Below are 17262 nucleotides of genomic sequence, written 5' to 3'. Positions count from 1 at the left end.
CCAGGTGGCCTGGGGCCCAGAGTGGATGGCTCAGCTTCTTCCCCTAGAAGCAGCTGTGCACCTCATGGGCTGTGGACTGTCACCTCTCTGTCAGGCCTGGCTGCCTATTGCATATTCCTGCTGGCAGTTGAGGAAGACTAAACCTCTCTGGACACAGCTCTGCTACTTGAGGGCCCAGTGTGAAAACAACAAGTTCAAGTCTGAGACAGCTGTACTTCAACCAAGGGCAGCAGCATGGATCCCATGCCCACACAGCCGCCTTGCTTGCTTGCTTGGGTCCCGAGTGAGGGTGCTAATAATTGCTTAAACGGCATGGATCACGGATCAAGGATTGGGGAGAGCCTTTCTGGTCTCCCAAACATACACTTTTCTGTTTCTTCCCTGCCACGACCGCTCAGGAAGTCTGCACATTTTCATACTTAGCCCAGCAAGATGCCCCTTGCCAGCTCACTCGCATTGTTCCTGACGCTTTCCAGTTTAAATGGGACGAGATAAGTGGAGCATGTTTAATGTGGAAGATTACTTTCAGTAGGGCCGGGCACTGTGAGATTGTTTTGGGTCCTGGGAACCTGCCAGGACAGAGCAACAGTCCCCCCACCCCCCATGAAGAGAGGCACCCCACAAGGTCTACTTTCCTGCAGCTCAGTCCCCAGCTCTGATTCACTGGAAGCCCTGAGTAGAGCCAGCTTCCCCAAAGATCCCCCCAACTCTCCCCCCCCACACGACGAGAAGGTCGTTTGCGGTGCGGATGCGCCCCCCGGTGCCCCCCGCTGGGTGCTGCACAGCACCCGCCTCCCCGCTTCCAGAAAGCTCCTGGTGCTTTTGGTGGCATTCTTTGGGCGTGAGTCATGCAGGTTTGCAGCCAGCCCCCAAGGGGGTGTAGGAGAGCCGAGCACTATAAATACAGGGCCTCGGCGAGCTCACCACCCTGCGTCGCCGGGAGGTGCACACCGGAGCAGGCGCTGCGGACCGGTGAGCTGTCCCCATCTTCCCAGCCCCTGCGCAGGGCCTCACCCGGCCCTACTGGTCCCAAGCCAGAAGGGGCGAGGTGACAGTTCCAGGGAGCCCCTGGGGAGCCCGGGATGGGAAGTGGCCAGAGCCGCGTCACCCGACAGTTGAGCCTGGGACCGAAACTGAGCACAGGCCAAGACGCAGAAGTCCCCGGGGGCAAGACCTCCAACCAGAATTTTACAGCTGTCACTGGGCAGGGCGTTCAGATCGTCCTTTTGGAAAACCAGGCAAATGGAGACCCGGAGCCTCAGGCGCGTGGTCGGAGCAGGCACGGCGGGGGAGGGGGGGGGGCGACTGCGGCGTCCCTTGCAGCTCTCCGTGAGAGGGGACTGGTCCCCACCCGGCTGGTGGCTTCGTGCATGCCTGCGTCAGGCAGCTTCTCCGATTTCTCCCGAGAGTGCATTATAAATAAGATGGTGTGGATATAAGTATACATGGCAGCCACCCAAACCCTGCTTACTCTGCTTTGTAATGCGCTCAAGGGCTCCGCTAGTCGGAGGCCGGGAGAGGAATAGGGCTTGTTCACTCCAGCATCAGACTAATACCTGAACCGGCGTAAGAACAGAAGCCTCTTGGCCTTCCGTGCCTAGAATGTTATACAGCTACAAAAGGGTTCTTTTAAAGAACACTGGAAGACAGGCAGCACAACGGGTCTGATTGTGTAGAAATGCAGAGGAAGTGAATGGCCACCTGTACCACAAGGAAAGAGGCTGAGGAAGGGGGTTGCGAGGCCTTGGAGCTCCACATCAGGAGACGCCAAGCCAGTCGCAGAGGGTGCCCCGGCCACACAGTGATGCATGCGCTCTCCTTGGGCCAGGAGCGTCCACTCTGCCTGCGGGCTTGTCAGCACTGTCTCAAGGCCCCTGGGACTTCTTCATAGGTACTTTAAAATGTAGATTATTGTCCTGATGATGGGGGGGGGGGAGGGCAGGTGGCAACTAGATGTCCCCACTGCTTAGGCTCAGCCCACAGATTTCGAAGTAGTCAGAATTTACTGTGAACATGTAAGACCCTGGTAAGAATGTGTTCTTGCCTCTGAGGTCCATATTAGGTCCCTGTAACAGCCGAAGATACTGAGGCTCAGAGGTTTCAGTGACTGAGTACCGAGGAAGGAATACTAGGCTGAGGGTTGGGAGAGCTGGGTTTTCATCCGTATTAGCGCTTCAGACTCAGCCTGGTGGCCGCTGGCTGTGGCTGCTCCTCTTCCAGCCCTCTCTGGCTTCATAGCCTGACTCCCTGCCTGCTGGTGCCACCTATTTCCGAGGACTTGGGATGGATTTCCCAGAAGCTCTCAGGTCTTCTCTGGAGAGACTTTTTTTTTTTTTTTTCCGGAACCAGGGATTGAACTCAGACCCTTGCGCTTGCCAGGGAAGTGCTTATTCTACTGAGCCATTTCCCGGGCCCCATTTTTATTTATTTTTTAATGGAGAGATGTTTTTGGCTGACTTTATGGTTCTGGCGTAACAAAGGCTCCGTCCTAGCTGGAGGCATTGCAGGCCTCATTGAGCAGCTGGCCAGGGCCCGTGCCACAGAGCCTTCTGGTAGACCTGAAGTGGGCCAGTCCAGCCACTCACCCACCACTGGGGCAGGTGCCAGCCCACTCTTCTCCCTCACTGCCTATGCTCTGCGCATCTAATTACCTCTCACCAGTGCCTTCTTTATTAATGATCTACTGGTACGTCCAGATAGTGCATCCTGCTGGGCTGAGCAGGCCTCAGATGTGACCCATTTCAGGAACAGGGACCCACCTCATGCCTCCTACCACTATGGGGAGTGAACCCAGATGAATATAGTAGGGGCTCAGGGGGAGGGGTTTTGGTTTTATGCAACAACGGCTTCTGGGAAAGGGTCCATTGTGTAAGACCCGGGCTGTGGCCCATGTCCTCTGGCTCAGGGCAGCCAGCCCGGGGGTGGCAGGGGCACCTTGGCAGAGCACACTGGTGTGGGCTTAGAAGGAGCAGGTCATGTGAAAGGAACCTGGCAGAGCCAGGGGGCTCGTCCTCTCAAGAGACTTCCTGGGAGCTCTTGGTTTGGAGCCCAGCTCCTCCAACCCCAGGAATCTTGTTTCCCCTTTGTGTCCTTACTGTCCTGTGGTCTCTCCTTTGGCTTTTTGAAGGTGTCAGTAATGGGTCTAATTCTCTGTCTCACGTTTTTCAAGGATAAACTTGCAGCTGATGTCCTCAGGGCCCCTGAAATGGTGGCAGAAAACTGAGAGGCAAAGTTAACTGTCACCCTGATGGTCTCCTTTTTCTCCCTACAGAGCCCTGCCGGGATCCCAGAGTTGGACAGGGCAGCGCCATGAAGACCCTGCTGCTGTGCTTGGCCATGCTGCTGGCCTGGGAGGATGGAGGGGTTCTGGGGGATCCGCTGGTCTCCGACAGTGAGCTCCAAGGTCAGTAGGCCAAGTGTGGCCCTCAGGCAGCACAGTCAGCCCCAGAACAAGGCCGCTGTCTCTGCTCAACTCCATCTGCAGGCCCAGGAGCTGTGCCTGCCTTCCGGCCTCACTCCTCCTCCCTGTCTTAGACTCCCTGTGCCCAGCGGCCTGCCTGTTCCAAGACCTCTGACTGCTGCTTGTCATTAGGCTGTTCCCTCTGTCCCCTGGCTCCCTGGCCTACTAGTGTCTCATTCTCTGCCCCCAGGCGAGGAGAGGGGAAGATCTGATCAGCTTGGGCCCAGGCTTGGCAGGTGTTTTCAGAACCACCGGAGGCCACTTCTTCCCAAGGCCTTTCCCAAATGCAGGTCTTTTCCCATCTCATTTCCTGCTCCTAGCTGGCCAGCTTCGTGGGTCTTAGACACCCAGACTTCACACTCACACTTGTCCCTGCCTCTTCCTAGCTGTAGACCCTGAACTATTATCTTGGTTTCGTAAGCACTTTTCCCACACGCCAGCTTCGTAGAGCTATCGTCAGCAGAGACAAATGATGTATCTGGCATGTACCAGATGCTTTGATACACATATACACACTGGAGGGCAGTCACCACCCTCCAGCTAGGCAGCGTATTCCTCCCCTCACCCAGGTATCTGTTACATTTGTGATCAGCACACTACAGACATTGCTCGTACAATGACCTAGCTCTGATCAATCCTGCAACCAGGTTGTTAGGTGGGTTGGTCATTAAATGAGCATGGATACTATGCCCACTACAATATTCAGAAGAAGAAATGGTCGAAGGCAACTCCAGCTTGATGACTTTGCCTTCCTTTGTACAACTCTTATGTGCCAAACTGTAGTGCATAACAGGACACAAAATGACAGCACTGTACCATACAGTAAATCAGGAAAAATTGCAGTACTGTAGAAGCAAAGTTTACCATACAGAAAGACTAATCTGTGAATAAGACTTTGTCCAGTGCCTCCCTCCTATACTTCCTTTCCCCAGAGTGTGCGTAAAGTGTTTGGTCAACACAGCTCAGCGGGACTGCAGTGAGAATGTCCTATTGCCTGTGTCTGTGTCTCAGTTACAGCCTCCCAGTGGCATTCAGACCTCTTCTCCCCGGCACCTGGCACTGTGCATTAGAACAAAGAAGTACAGGTGATGGGTTAAGCTAATTGCAGAAATAATTGTATAAAATCGTATTTATCTTTTGATGCTTGGAAGTTTACCCTTCTTTTCATGTTCCTTGAAAATTGCTCGTGGGTGCTGTTGGTGTCCAGGGTGGCCTGGCTGTGTGGGGCACAGTGCTGCTGTCCCTTCTGTGCTGTGTGCCGTTCTCATAGTGCGTGACTCTGAGCGGTAAGTGGAGGTGCCAGCAGGCCTGAGGCGCCCTTGCTGGGTGCCTGTGCCCAGCAAGACAGGGGCCACGCAGCTGCCAACCTGGGCGTGTGGGGGTCCCCAGGCTTGACAGCCTTTTCCGATCATTTGCTTGTCTCCAACTTCTCTCCCCAACTTCATTTCTTCCTCTTCTGCAGAAATGTCCACCCAGGGTAGTAAGTACATCGACAAGGAAATCCAAAATGCCGTCAAGGGGGTCAAGGAGATAAAGAACCTAATAGAAAAAACAAATGAAGAGCGCAAGTCCCTGCTGAGCACCTTAGAGGAGGCAAAGAAGAAGAAAGAGGTAAGGGTGACAGTGTGCAAGGTCCTGCCTTGACCCTTGAGCTGGAAGAGAAGAGCCCTGCAGGGGGTCCCCTGCTGCGTTGCCATGGTGAGCGGCTGTCCTCCCAGGGCGGTGTCAGCTGGTGCTGTGCTGCGGGGAAAGTTTATTTGCTTTTGAAAGCTCCAGGGGATGAGAACCGGGATCTGGTTTTGTTACAAGCCTGGCCCTAGGCCAGATGTCCAGATTCATTTCAATAGATTTTTCTAAAGCTGGAGCAAGGGTGGCTCCAAGACAGTCTCCTGCGAGGTAGTGTGTGTGTGTGGGGGGGTTGCTGTTCACATCAGATCTGTTTCTTTCTTTTTTGGTGTGGAACACGCCGCCCATAACTTATTCTTTTGAAAATCTTGAATTTGTTGGTATATTTTCAATATACATAATGATCACATTCGTTGTAGGGAACTTATACCTGCATGTGATATCCCTTAATTCTTTTTTCCCTATTCCCTTCCTTGGTCGCAAAGCTTTGTTTCCATGTTTACCTTTTTTTCTTTTTCTTTCCTTCCTTTCCCTTCTCTCTTCCCTGTTTCTCCTTCCCATCTGAGCATTTTCTTGCTATTTCTTGCATATTTCATGTGCATATTGGTCAAAATGGATCAAAGATCTAGGATTCAAAACAGAAACACTAAATCTGCTGAAAGAGAGAATGGATAGAACTCTTGACTATGGTACAGGCGAAGAACAAAGTCCCAATGATGGGAAATATACTACACAGAATCAATAATTAAGATCTCATCTTATTAAAAGATGTCTGTACAGAAAAAAAAACCCATCAACAAAGTGAAGAGACAACCTACAGAGTGGGAAAAAGAAAAAAAAACTTTTATTTTTGCAGAACTGGGGATTGAACTCAAGACCTTGTGCTTGCCAGGCAAGCGCTTATTCTATTGAGCTACCTCCCCAGCCCCTAGGGAAAAAAATCTCTGCCAGCTATTCCTCAGACAAGGGACTAATATCTAGGACATAAAACAATGGGAAAAAAAAATCAGACTGCCCAAATTTATTTTTTATTTTAAGGAGGATTAAAAAAATTAAAAGTGATATAGAATTTTAAAACAAGATAACAGGAAATCAGCGGTGCTTATTCTATTGCGCGTATTGTGGTCTGCAAAGGAGTTGTTCAGATTAACAGATAGAAGCATGCAAAATTGGTCAAAAATTTTTTTAAAAATTAAGCCTTAATTGCTCCTTAAAAATTAATGCTAATGCTCAAAAAATTAAGAATTAACCAATAGAAATTAGTCGTGCAAATATCATTATATCATATATAGAGATAGATAGATAGATAGATAGATAGATAGATAGATAGATAGATTGCTTTTCCTTCTTTCTTTTCTCTGTTTCCCCATCTCAGTGGTTCTTTCCTTTTGTGCAGTTGCTTTCCCTTTCACAATCTATTGTAATTTTTTACTCCTTCGGTTTCTCATGCTAGAGATATAGCACAATGTGTACACGTAGGGGACTGCCCCCCCCACCATTTGAAGACTGAATCCAAACACTGAGCATCTGAAATGAATATATACATCTCAGAAGAAAAAGTACAAACAACAAATAAATGTATGAAAAAAAGGTCCAGCATCAGTCGTCATTAGGAAAATGCAAACAACACGGAGATTCCCCTTCAGTACAGAAAGAATGCTTGTTATACAGAAATCAACCGATAACAAGTGCTGGAGGGGCTGTGGGGGAAAAGGAACGCTTGTCCACTGTTGGTGGGAGTGCAGGTCGGTGCAACCACTGTGGAAGTCAGTGTGGAGATTCCTCAGAAAACAAAAACTAGAGATCCCGTTTGGCCCAGCCATTCCCCTTCTGGGTAGGTATCTTCCTGAAAGAATCACAAAACACACCGCAGTGACATAAGCACCCTCATGTTTACGGCAGCACAATTTGTAGTAGCTACAGCTTGGAAATGACCCAAATGCCCATCGATTGATGAATGGATAAAGAAGGTGTGTATTTCTCTATGACATGGAGTCCTACTCAGCTATAAAGAAGGAAAAGCTCAAGACACTTCTAGGGAAATGGATGCACCCTGAGGTAAATGGATTCATACTCTTACTAAATGCACACTAAGTCAAACACGTGTGCAAATATCACGCTGTTTCTCTGATGTGAGAAACTGAAACTGTAAATAAGGTTATCCGATGTGTATCTTGTCATTCTTTCCCATATACCTTTTTGACATGACCATATTCAAAATCATGAATTTTGCATTTTTTAAAATGCATTTAGGACAGGGTCTATAGGGTCTTACTATGTAGATTGGACTCGCAGTGATCCTCCTGTTTTCAGCCTCCCAAGTGCTGGGACTACAGGTGCACTCCACCACGCCCCATCTCAATCACCATCTCAGCGTGCCCTGGGGCACGGCCAGCACGGCACACTGGGGATGGAACCCTGGCCTCTGCGCTCTGCCTAAGCAGGTGCTTTAGTCCGCTGAGCTATCTGGTCGGCCGTTGGTGAGGGTTGAGACAAGGTCTCACTATGTAGTTCGGGCTGGCTTTGAACTCACTAGGTTGCCCAGGCTGCCCTCACACTTGCGGCGATTCTCCTGCCTCTGCCTCCCAAGTGCTGAGATTAGAGGTGTGTGCCATCATGCCTGGTGAAAGTATGGGCTTTTAATATGAAAATTCTTACTGTAATATATAACACTACAAATAGCTGTTGTCTTCCTGTTGTACATAAGTAACCCCACTTATTCATGGTGGAGATGGTCCAGGATCCCCAGGAGATGTCTGAAACCACAGATAGTATCAAACCCTCTAGGTACTGATATTTGAGACAGAGAGAAAGAGAGAGGAATGCACATGCACACACGCACACACACGCACACACACACACATGCACATATATATATATATACACACATATATATGTAGTATAGGATAAGGCTTAATTTATTAATTAAGATATTAACAAAATTAATAAAATTGAATAAAATAATAATAAATAATAATGTTATGATAGTAATAAAGTAGAATAATTATAACTACTGTAAAAAGTTATGTGAATGTGGTTTCTCAACGTATCTTAATTTCTCATCACACTATAGTAATATTTTTGGGCTGTGGTTAACTGTGGATGGCTGAAATTGCTGATAAGTAGAGCTACAAAAAGCCTCACAACTTATCTTCTCCTACTTTCAGCATCTACTTTTGAGTTGATTTGAAAATATATGTGTATGAATATATACATATACATATATTTAAATTATTTATTAATTTGGGTTTTTTTTTGCATGAACAAATATCATAGTACAATATCTTCAGGCATACATAAAGGTTTTTTCCTTTATCTTGGCATTCCCATGTGATAAGCTCTTACAGAATTACTGGGTCAAATGATACGGGTACATTAGTGAGGCTTGCTGGTTGATGTGAGTTTGGTCTGGATAGATTGCTGATTCTGCTTGAGTGCAATTGAAATATGAGATTCAAGGAGACTCTCTGCTTTGGAAAAGAAATTTATTTTATTTCATTTCTGCACATTACTCACATTTCTTAATTGTGGTAAAAGAAAACACTTCATGCATCCACTTTACAATCTTAACCACCTTTAAGCTAACAGCTCAGTAGGGCTAAGTAGACATCCATGTAGGTGTGAAACAGGTCTCTTTCATCTTGCAGATCTGGAACTCTACCCATTAAATAACTCCCCTTTTCCTCTCCCTACAATCTCTGGTAATTACCTTTCTACTTTCCTTTTGTGTATTTTTTCCACTCTTTCTAAATTGCTTATGCCAACTTAATGGGCTTCACTTCTGCAGATTTGTACTTGAACCTACCACAGTTTGATCATTTTCATACACGTACCCCATCATTCCCCATTTTTAAGCACTAGTGGTGGAAAATAGAGATGAGATCCAGCAGAATCCAGCGAGCGGCACCCATGTGAGCCTAGAGGCGGAGAAAGGCTGGGGAGCAGCGGGACCTTGCCAGATGGCCGTGGTGAAGGGCATTGCAGGGAGCTCAGAGGATGTGGCTGGAGCCACCTGGGAAGGAGCAGTGGAGGCCAGCCCGCAGGAAGGCCAGAGGGTGCAGAGGGCCTGGACCCAGGGCGCACTTGGGATGGCGAGGCCCACAGGCTGCGCAGTTCATCTGGCCGTGTATCCCCCCACAGGATGCCCTAGAGGAGACCAGAGATTCTGAGATAAAGCTGAAGGCATTCCCGGAAGTGTGCAATGAGACTATGATGGCCCTCTGGGAAGAGTGCAAGCCCTGCCTGAAGCAGACTTGTATGAAGTTCTATGCACGTGTCTGCAGAAGTGGCTCAGGCCTGGTTGGCCGCCAGGTGAGAGAGGGTTTGTGTGTGACCTAGGCTCTGAATGGAGCAAGAGGGCAGCCCAGTGAAATACTGTATACTCCATTTCACATGCCCGAAGCAATGGATTGGTGTTGGCTGGTTGCTTGCCCCACCCTCAGGGCTCTGGTTGATTGGTGATGTCTGCCGTGAGTGCGGTTATCACAAGTATGCATGTTGTGTGTTTGCCATTTCTAAGAAGACTAGCCAGAAGTGAGTATCTAGATAAAGCATAGCAACCAGCTTCCTGGTATGGCAGGGCCCTGTGGCCATTTAGGGAGGACAATGGCGACATGTCAGTTAATACTGACTGTGGCTTCAGCCATGGACCCCACTCTGAACTTGGCCATGAAGGCTGAGCAGCCGAGCAGTGAGGGGACTTTTGAATCCTGTGACTTAAAACGCCTCTACAAACTCTACCCTCTGTGGGGGTAGATAGTAGAGGCGAGCATCAGAGTTGGGAGCCTGGGGCCTGGTTCCAGCAGAGCCTTTGGACAGTTGCTGCATGGCCGCAGTGCAAGGGGGTGGGCTCCAGGGGGCGTGTCCCTGAGGACTTCCTCCTCACTGACCTTCCCGCCTGTATCTCAGCTCGAGGAGTTCCTGAACCAGAGCTCCCCCTTCTACTTCTGGATGAATGGAGACCGCATTGACTCCCTCCTGGAAAGCGACCGGCAGCAGAGCCATGTCCTGGACGCCATGCAAGACAGCTTCAACCGGGTGTCCGGCATCATGGACACACTCTTCCAGGACAGGTTCTTCACCCACGAGCCCCAGGACACTCACTACTTCTCCCCCTTCAACTTTCCCCACAGGCGGCCACACTTCCTCTACCCCAAGTCCCGCCTGGTCCGCAGCATCCTGCCCCTGTCTCCATACGGGCCCCTGGGCTTCCATGATGTGTTCCAGTCCTTCCTTGAAATGATACACCAGGCCCAGCAGGCCATGGATCCGCAGTTCCACAGACCTGCCTTCCAGCCCCTGGACATGGACTTCATGAGAGGTTAGAAAAAAGCAGACTCTTTCTTCCAAGGAGAGGTGAGAAGCAAGCCTGTCAGTGCTGGGCTAGGCTGAGCCTTGGGATGTCCACTCTGTTTCTGGTCATCCCAGGAGGGTGGGCTTATTCCTGTCTAAAGAGCAGAAGACTAAAATGGGCAGATAAAGGAATGCATCTGAGGTTTCACGGTTAACAAAAGGACATACAATCCATTCAAGCCAGTGCTGCAGGGCTTGGACCTGTTCTTGCCACCCAGCAATTATGTCCCTCAAGCAACTGCTGGGTGACATCCACTGCTTTCCTTGTAGGATCAGGGCTCCTTTCCCCTGGGAGCTTGGGAGCTGCTTGAGGGAGCTACACATGTGCTTCCTGGGAGCGCCTGATACCTCGGCCCATGTCCTCATGGCTGTGAGCTTAGGGCCTGGCTCAAGGTGGATGCTCAGGGCATGTGCTCCAAAAGAACGCAGGGGGATGTGGCCACGCAAAGCCAGTATTTTAGTCTATTCTTCGCACTTTGTTGGAGCATATGGTAGGAGTTGACGGGCCCAGAGTTTGCTTGGAATGCACTGGAAATCCAGGAGGGCCCAGCACAGGGTATGCATCTCCTGCGCTCGGTCAAGGGTGAAGTACAGTGGTGGCAAGGACTCCAAGGAGAATACACTCCACCACCCTGCCTGTGACATGCCAGCTGGGGAGCCCAAGCCCGGGAGAGTGCAGCAAGATGGGTTATGGTGGCGCAGTACACACTGCTGGGGGTGGGGTGGTGGGAAGTAGGTCTCCCGAAATGGAGGGGAGCTGGACCTGGCTGAGGGGCCACAGGACATCCCCAGGGCGCTCCAGTTATGGCCCAGACTGGTGATGAGCAAGTTCTACCTGCTCTGGCCACAGAACTGTCTGCAGGGCCAGACAGAGGCCTAAAGGGGTCCACGGAGGCCAGCAAGCCACCCCATGCTGCCACAGGCCTCAGCCTGCTTCTTTCTCCTGGGCCACTCCAGGAGGTGCCGACAACCGTACTGTGTGCAAGGAGATCCGCCACAACTCCACCGGCTGCCTGCGGATGAAGGACCAGTGTGAGAAGTGCAAGGAGATCTTGTCTGTGGGTGAGTCAGGGCCCAGCTGCAAGTCGCCCCACGACGCGCCTGTCCTTGGCTCTCCTGCGCCTCCCTGGGGCTGCCTTTATTCAGAGCCCGACTCTGCTTCTGCCCTGCACTGTACAGCTGGTGTCCTTCTCTGGACAACTGGTGAAAATGCAGGTGTTCCCCTTCTGTCCTCTCTGAGACAGAAGCTTTCTTTCCCAATAAAATATTCTACTCTCAAAAAAAAAAAAAAAAAAGAAAAAGAAAATGCAGGTGTCCCCTTAGGCTGGACAGACACAAGTCAAGTGCCCATGTGCTGCCTGGCCCGTGGGGCCCAGATAGTCCCCACTGTATGGTGTTTGAGAACTAACCCCCCTCTTTGGCTTCCCCAGCTGTTTTGTCCCTGCGTGCCAAGCACAGTAGAGCAATCATCTTCCACTGCACATTGTGAAATCTTAGACAGTGTGTATTTTGTTTAACAAACACTTGCCTCGCGCCAGGGACTATCCTGAACTCTTTACAAGTGTTTGCTCATTTCCTTGAGAGCTGAGTAGACTTCTTGTCCCCGCCCACCTTCATGCAGAAAAGGAAGCCCAGTCACAGAGGGCTAAGCAGCTTCCCTATGGGGCTGGGGCTGGGCTGGTTCCCTGAGCATTGCATTGAGTCCCTCCTATTTACATGGGTTTCTTACTGCGGTCCTTGGGGCCCCAGCATGGTTCCCTTTGCTGGGTTGGGACAAACAAGTATTTCCTTTGAAATGTTCCCCTCTGTTTGATCATATCTGGCTATTCATTAAATTCTCCCTACTTTGACACCACAGCTGTAAGAGCCTCTAGAGTAGTTTCTGCTAGAAGTCATCGTCTCTCCGTGTAGCTGGCTCATTGATCTGTGGCTTTGCTGTTACTTAACATATTTGGGTTTGCCTGTCCAGGCCTTTGGAGTCTTTTAAAATATTCCTAGCTTGATTCCTGTGACTTCCGGAGCCACTGCACAATAAATACTAGTGCCACCAGCAGCTGGGGCGTGAAGACACTGAGGATGAGTGCGAGACCAAGCCCGTGGTCTTTTTCTTACAAAAATACCAGGAGTAGCATAAATGGCATAGTACTTCCCCACAAGAAAGCCAGAAGAGAAGAGATCTAGAAACCCAGGCTTGGGCCAGACCAAGCGCACCAAGGCGAATGATCATCAATCACAGCACAACGCAGCAGTGGCCTTCTGGTCTACCTTGAGGAAACTAAGACACAAGAGTACCTCTTGTACGTCAGTGTCTAGCTCTGGCCTTCTCCATTTCAGCCCGCCAGCATTTAGGACAGGGTCACTCCTTGCTGGGGGGAGCTGTCCTCTGCATTCGTTGTGGGGTGTCTGCCAGTAATGCCCCTGGCCTCTGGCTACTGCATGCCTGAAGCAGCCCTCTCTCCCGTGTGACAAACCAAAACTGTCTTCAGAACATGCCAGGTGTCCCTGACTCTAGCTGAATCTCGGCCATCAAGGAGTAGTCTGATTTTTAACTATTTTCTGGTAAGAGAGTTGAACTTATTCACCACATATTTCTTCTTAACCTGGCTTCTTGTCACTAATTCTATTTCTTGCCCTACCTAACATTTTACTTAATATCAAGGATTGCAGCCACTCTCTGATGTGGGCAAAGAGCCTTCTCAATTTGTTTAGGTTTGGGATACCTCAGCTCTTCTGGATATTTTTTGAAATAACTCAAGGGGAAGAAAATGGTGACTTTGAAAAAAAAAAAAAAAAGTGGGCCCTGGGCTGTGAAACTTTGCGGCTCAAGTCCTACCCAGCTTTTCTGCTGCATGGGCTGTTGGAACCTGAATCACCCAAATGCTCAAAACACACCACTGGAGAAGGTTCTAGAACCGTAGACAGACACAGAGTAGGAAAAGCCCAGGTTTAGGAGTTAACGACTTGAGTACCACCATTGCCCTTATTTCTACGTCCTCAATTTCAATATTGGCAAAAGAGCAGTCATCACAGGTAGATCGGAACAGATCTGGCTATTAGAGAAGGGGGCATTCAGTGCGCCGTGTGCCTAATAGAGCTGTGCCCACAGCTGGAGCAAGGAACAAGGACTGAGGTGGCGAGACTGCGCCATTCTGAGGACAGGGAGCCCTCGAGACCCATGTGTTTCCGAGTGTGGCAACACTGTTGGTTACCCGTCCCAAGGGAGGCACGGGGTCTGGGACCTGTTGGTAACACCGTCACGCACTCAGCACACTGTCCAGTTCAGCTGACATCCTCACCCACAGCAGAACTGTCACCCAGAGAGGGGGACAGCAGTAGCATCATAATTCACATTTTGGGGAGTCTTATGTTGTGTCGGGGATCATTAACAAAGTTAGTGTCCTGCCGCTTAGTAGCACCTGGCTGTGTGAGCTGGTTTCCATTGCGGTTTTCATCCTGCCACGTTTATTTATTTATTTATTTTTTGCCATTTCTGGGCAGACTGTTCCACCAACAACCCAGCCCAGGCGCAGCTACGGCAGGAGCTGAATGACTCCCTCCAGGTGGCCGAGTTGTTGACCCAGAGGTACAATGACCTGCTCCAGTCCTACCAGCGCAAGATGCTCAGCACCTCGTCCCTGCTGGAGCAGCTGAATGACCAGTTTAGCTGGGTGTCCCAGCTGGCTAACCTCACCCAGGGCGAAGACCCGGCCTACCTCCACGTCTCCACGGTGAGTGCTGTGTGTCCTGGCTGCTCAGGGACAAAAGGGGTCCACGATGTAGCCTGAAGGTGATGTGAGGCTCCCAGGGTGAGATGGGACGTAGGTATTACAGAGGGGTTCTGCTTTTAATTGGGCACTGACCACAAGGCATAAAAATACAAAAACTGTGTGCAAACTATTACACTGAGATGGGCCAACCACTCATTAATATAAACTACCATGAGCCCATTTCCCAGATGAGGAAAGTAGAGGAATGCCACAGCTTGCCAAGGCTGACAACTGCAAGTGATACCCTGGGTCACTGAAACTGCTAGGCTACCCAGCTTGGACTCGTTCTCCATCTAGCTCGCTGCCCCAGACCACAGAGAATGGCTCATGGTTGGTGGCGTGTCATTCTTTTCCAGGGAGACCGATGTCTTCTAGTGCTGTAAAACGCTGTACTTTTTTGATTCCTTTTCAACTCCAGCCTGGCCAACAATTGCACAAAGAAAACATCTAGAAGCCACTTTCTCTCTCTGGGTGTCCCTGTGCTGGTCACTTGAGGACAGGATTTATCCCTTTGAATGGGTGTCTGACTGAGGGCACTTCCATGCTGAGTCACACAGGTGTCTAAATTAGTACTGAGCCAGGCAGGAGCCAGCTGGCCACATTTTCCCGAAAGGGCCGGGGGAACTTCCATGCGGCAGACCATTGCTGCAGAGTGCGTGCCTGTGGCTGTGACACTGCGCCACTTGTCTTCCCCTCTCCCGCCTAGGTGACGACCCGCACTCCTGACTCGGACACCCCGTCTCAGGTCACCGAGGTGGTTGTGAAGCTCTTTGACTCCGATCCCATCACTGTGGTCATGCCGGGAGAGTTCCCCAAGGACAACCCTAAGTTCATGGACACTGTGGCCGAAAAGGCGCTGCAGGAATACCGCAGGAAGAAGCGGTAGGTGGGCAGCCTGTCCTGTGGTCCCCAGGGCCCAGCAGCCCCAGAGGCTCAGGCAAGGGAAGAGGACGCAGCATGGGCAGGAGCCCGGCACCAGTGGGAACCCCAGGGGAGCCAGGAAACTGTCGGGAGGTTTTTCTCTGGGGGAGCAGTCTTCCTTAGCTGATAAGATCTAGGCACTGGCTGCTGCGTGGTGAGTACTCATCCCCTCCCCAACCCTTTGCTTTACAGAGAGGAGAAGTGAACATTGCTTTGTACATACGGGGGCCTCAGAGCAGCTCCCCAAGATGAGCCCCCAGAGAGAGCGCTGCATGTCTCCATGTGACCAGGCCCCCGCCCCACCTGGCCTCTCCTCCCTCTGGATTCTCACACTAAGGCCCGTGTTTGCTGCCTGTGGGGAGATCTGCTTCCCCACGCACCTAACCCAATAAAACCGCCTTGAGTCGAGCGCTCCCGCTCCTCCAGTCCTGCTGTCTTTCTGCCTCCCATCCGCCTTCATTTTGGTATGGAAGGGAAACACAACACAGAAACAGAAACAAAAGGTTAGTGGCCAGGCGTAACAGAGCTCATCACAGAGTGGAAAATAAAAGCAATCTGTCTGCTGACAGAGGGGGCCCGACTTGAGGATTTCCTGCCCTTAGGGAGAGATGTATTCCTACAAGCCAACTAAAGCAAGTTCCAGAGGTGTGAATCTTTTCCGTTCCATTCTGCAGCTCTTGAAGTGCTTGGGCTGGGTGAGGAGTACATTGGCAATGAGGGCAAAGGACGTAGTAGAAGGCATCCTCAGTACGCTAACATAGAACTGGTACTGTCTTTATGGAAACTGTAGTCTCCAAAAGACCCAATTTTCCGGGCGCTCCCCTAGCTGTGACTCCCTCTGTCCTCTGTCCCTCCGCACCCTCTTCCTCTCTTTGCCTGGGCCACAGGCATTTATTGTCTATCCAGGTGGCTCTGGGTGAGGATGAGTTCTTGGTTCAGGCCCAACATTGTGGAATTGCAGTACCAGAAGTTGCCAGCAGGTGGCCTCAGCTAACTAAGATACAAACTCAGTCCAACTGCATAAACTTGTCACTTTACTAACATTCTCTAAATGTAGACTGTTGACCAGCAAATACACTGTAGATGGGGGAGGGTACCCATCTGGATACATCCCAGGTTGGTGGCAAAATCTACTTGTCCATTCATGGCTTAGAACATGTATAGGCCACTGATCCTTTTCTCTTTTAAGATACAGTAACACCTCAGCCACACCGGGAATCAAGCTTTTAAGATCCAACTCATACTTAGTATGGAGGATTGCTACCCAGACACGTAAGAGTAAAGAGCCTGTGTGAGTTACTTAATGGAGTATAATTACTCACTTAATGGAGTATAATAATTAGGCTTGGGGCTGGGGAGATAGCTCAGCAACATAAGCACCTGCCTGGCAAGGACCTGAGTTTGACCCCTGGTTTAAAAAAAATAGCACTATGAGGTCAGAGGGGATTTAAGTGACTGTAATTGTAAATATTAATGTCATATAATATGACTGAGATTTAAATTTTTAAATTTATTTTTATTAGTACCTATTTGCAATACACAGTGATCACACTCGTCGACGAATTGGTACATATTGCATCTTGATTATTTTTGCCTTCTCCACCCCACCGCTCCATTTCCACAGAGCTTATCTACGTTCCCTACCATCCCTCTTTATTTTGCTTTATAAGTTTTTTATACTTGGTGTCTCTCACATTAGAGACACCAGGCAATATTTAACCTGTTTCTGGTTTTTTTCATTTAGTAGTATGACCTCAAGATCCTTTTTCATTGTAGGGTTGCTGGGCTTGGCAGCCACAGTTGGGAATTTTTTTAGAGCACCCACTTAAAGTCTCATCTGCTGGCTTCCCAAAAGGCAGAGCCCTAGCGGAGAACTCGAGGTTCCCTGGGGCTCCTCCTGGTCACCTCTGTTCTTCCTTTGCACAGTGGCCTGTGTGGGAGGGCCTGTGTGTGACATTCCACCCCCAACAGAGGTTCCATCCTGCGGCACTATCGGCAGGCTGTGAGCTCGGGAAGGCACTGGGATGCGACATGGCTGATTCTGGGCGGGTGGAGTTGGTCCTTGGCTTCTGGGGCTCGGATTCTTGGAACAAAGTGGGAGCAGAGCTTGATGGTCTGGGAAGAGAAGGGTCTGGC

The 17262-nt window shown here is 50.1% G+C and overlaps 1 protein-coding gene across 1 annotated transcript; it reads left to right on the top strand.

Moving 5' to 3' along the window:
- The first annotated feature begins 865 nt into the window (after positions 1-865).
- Clu (clusterin) lies at positions 866-15551 on the top strand. Its single transcript, XM_012514617.2, has 9 exons — positions 866-972; positions 3272-3403; positions 4923-5071; positions 9227-9397; positions 9995-10406; positions 11396-11500; positions 13937-14166; positions 14912-15087; positions 15319-15551. Exons 2-9 carry the CDS (start codon positions 3310-3312, stop codon positions 15329-15331), a joined length of 1350 nt encoding a protein of 449 aa, XP_012370071.2. The 5' UTR covers positions 866-972; positions 3272-3309; the 3' UTR covers positions 15332-15551.
- The last annotated feature ends 1711 nt before the right edge of the window (positions 15552-17262 follow it).

Source organism: Octodon degus, unplaced genomic scaffold (genome assembly GCF_000260255.1).
Source record: "Octodon degus isolate 3935 unplaced genomic scaffold, OctDeg1.0 scaffold00036, whole genome shotgun sequence".
Lineage (NCBI taxonomy): Eukaryota > Metazoa > Chordata > Mammalia > Rodentia > Octodontidae > Octodon > Octodon degus.
Note: the sequence above shows the minus strand (reverse complement) of the source record. Positions and strands in the feature narration are given on the sequence as shown.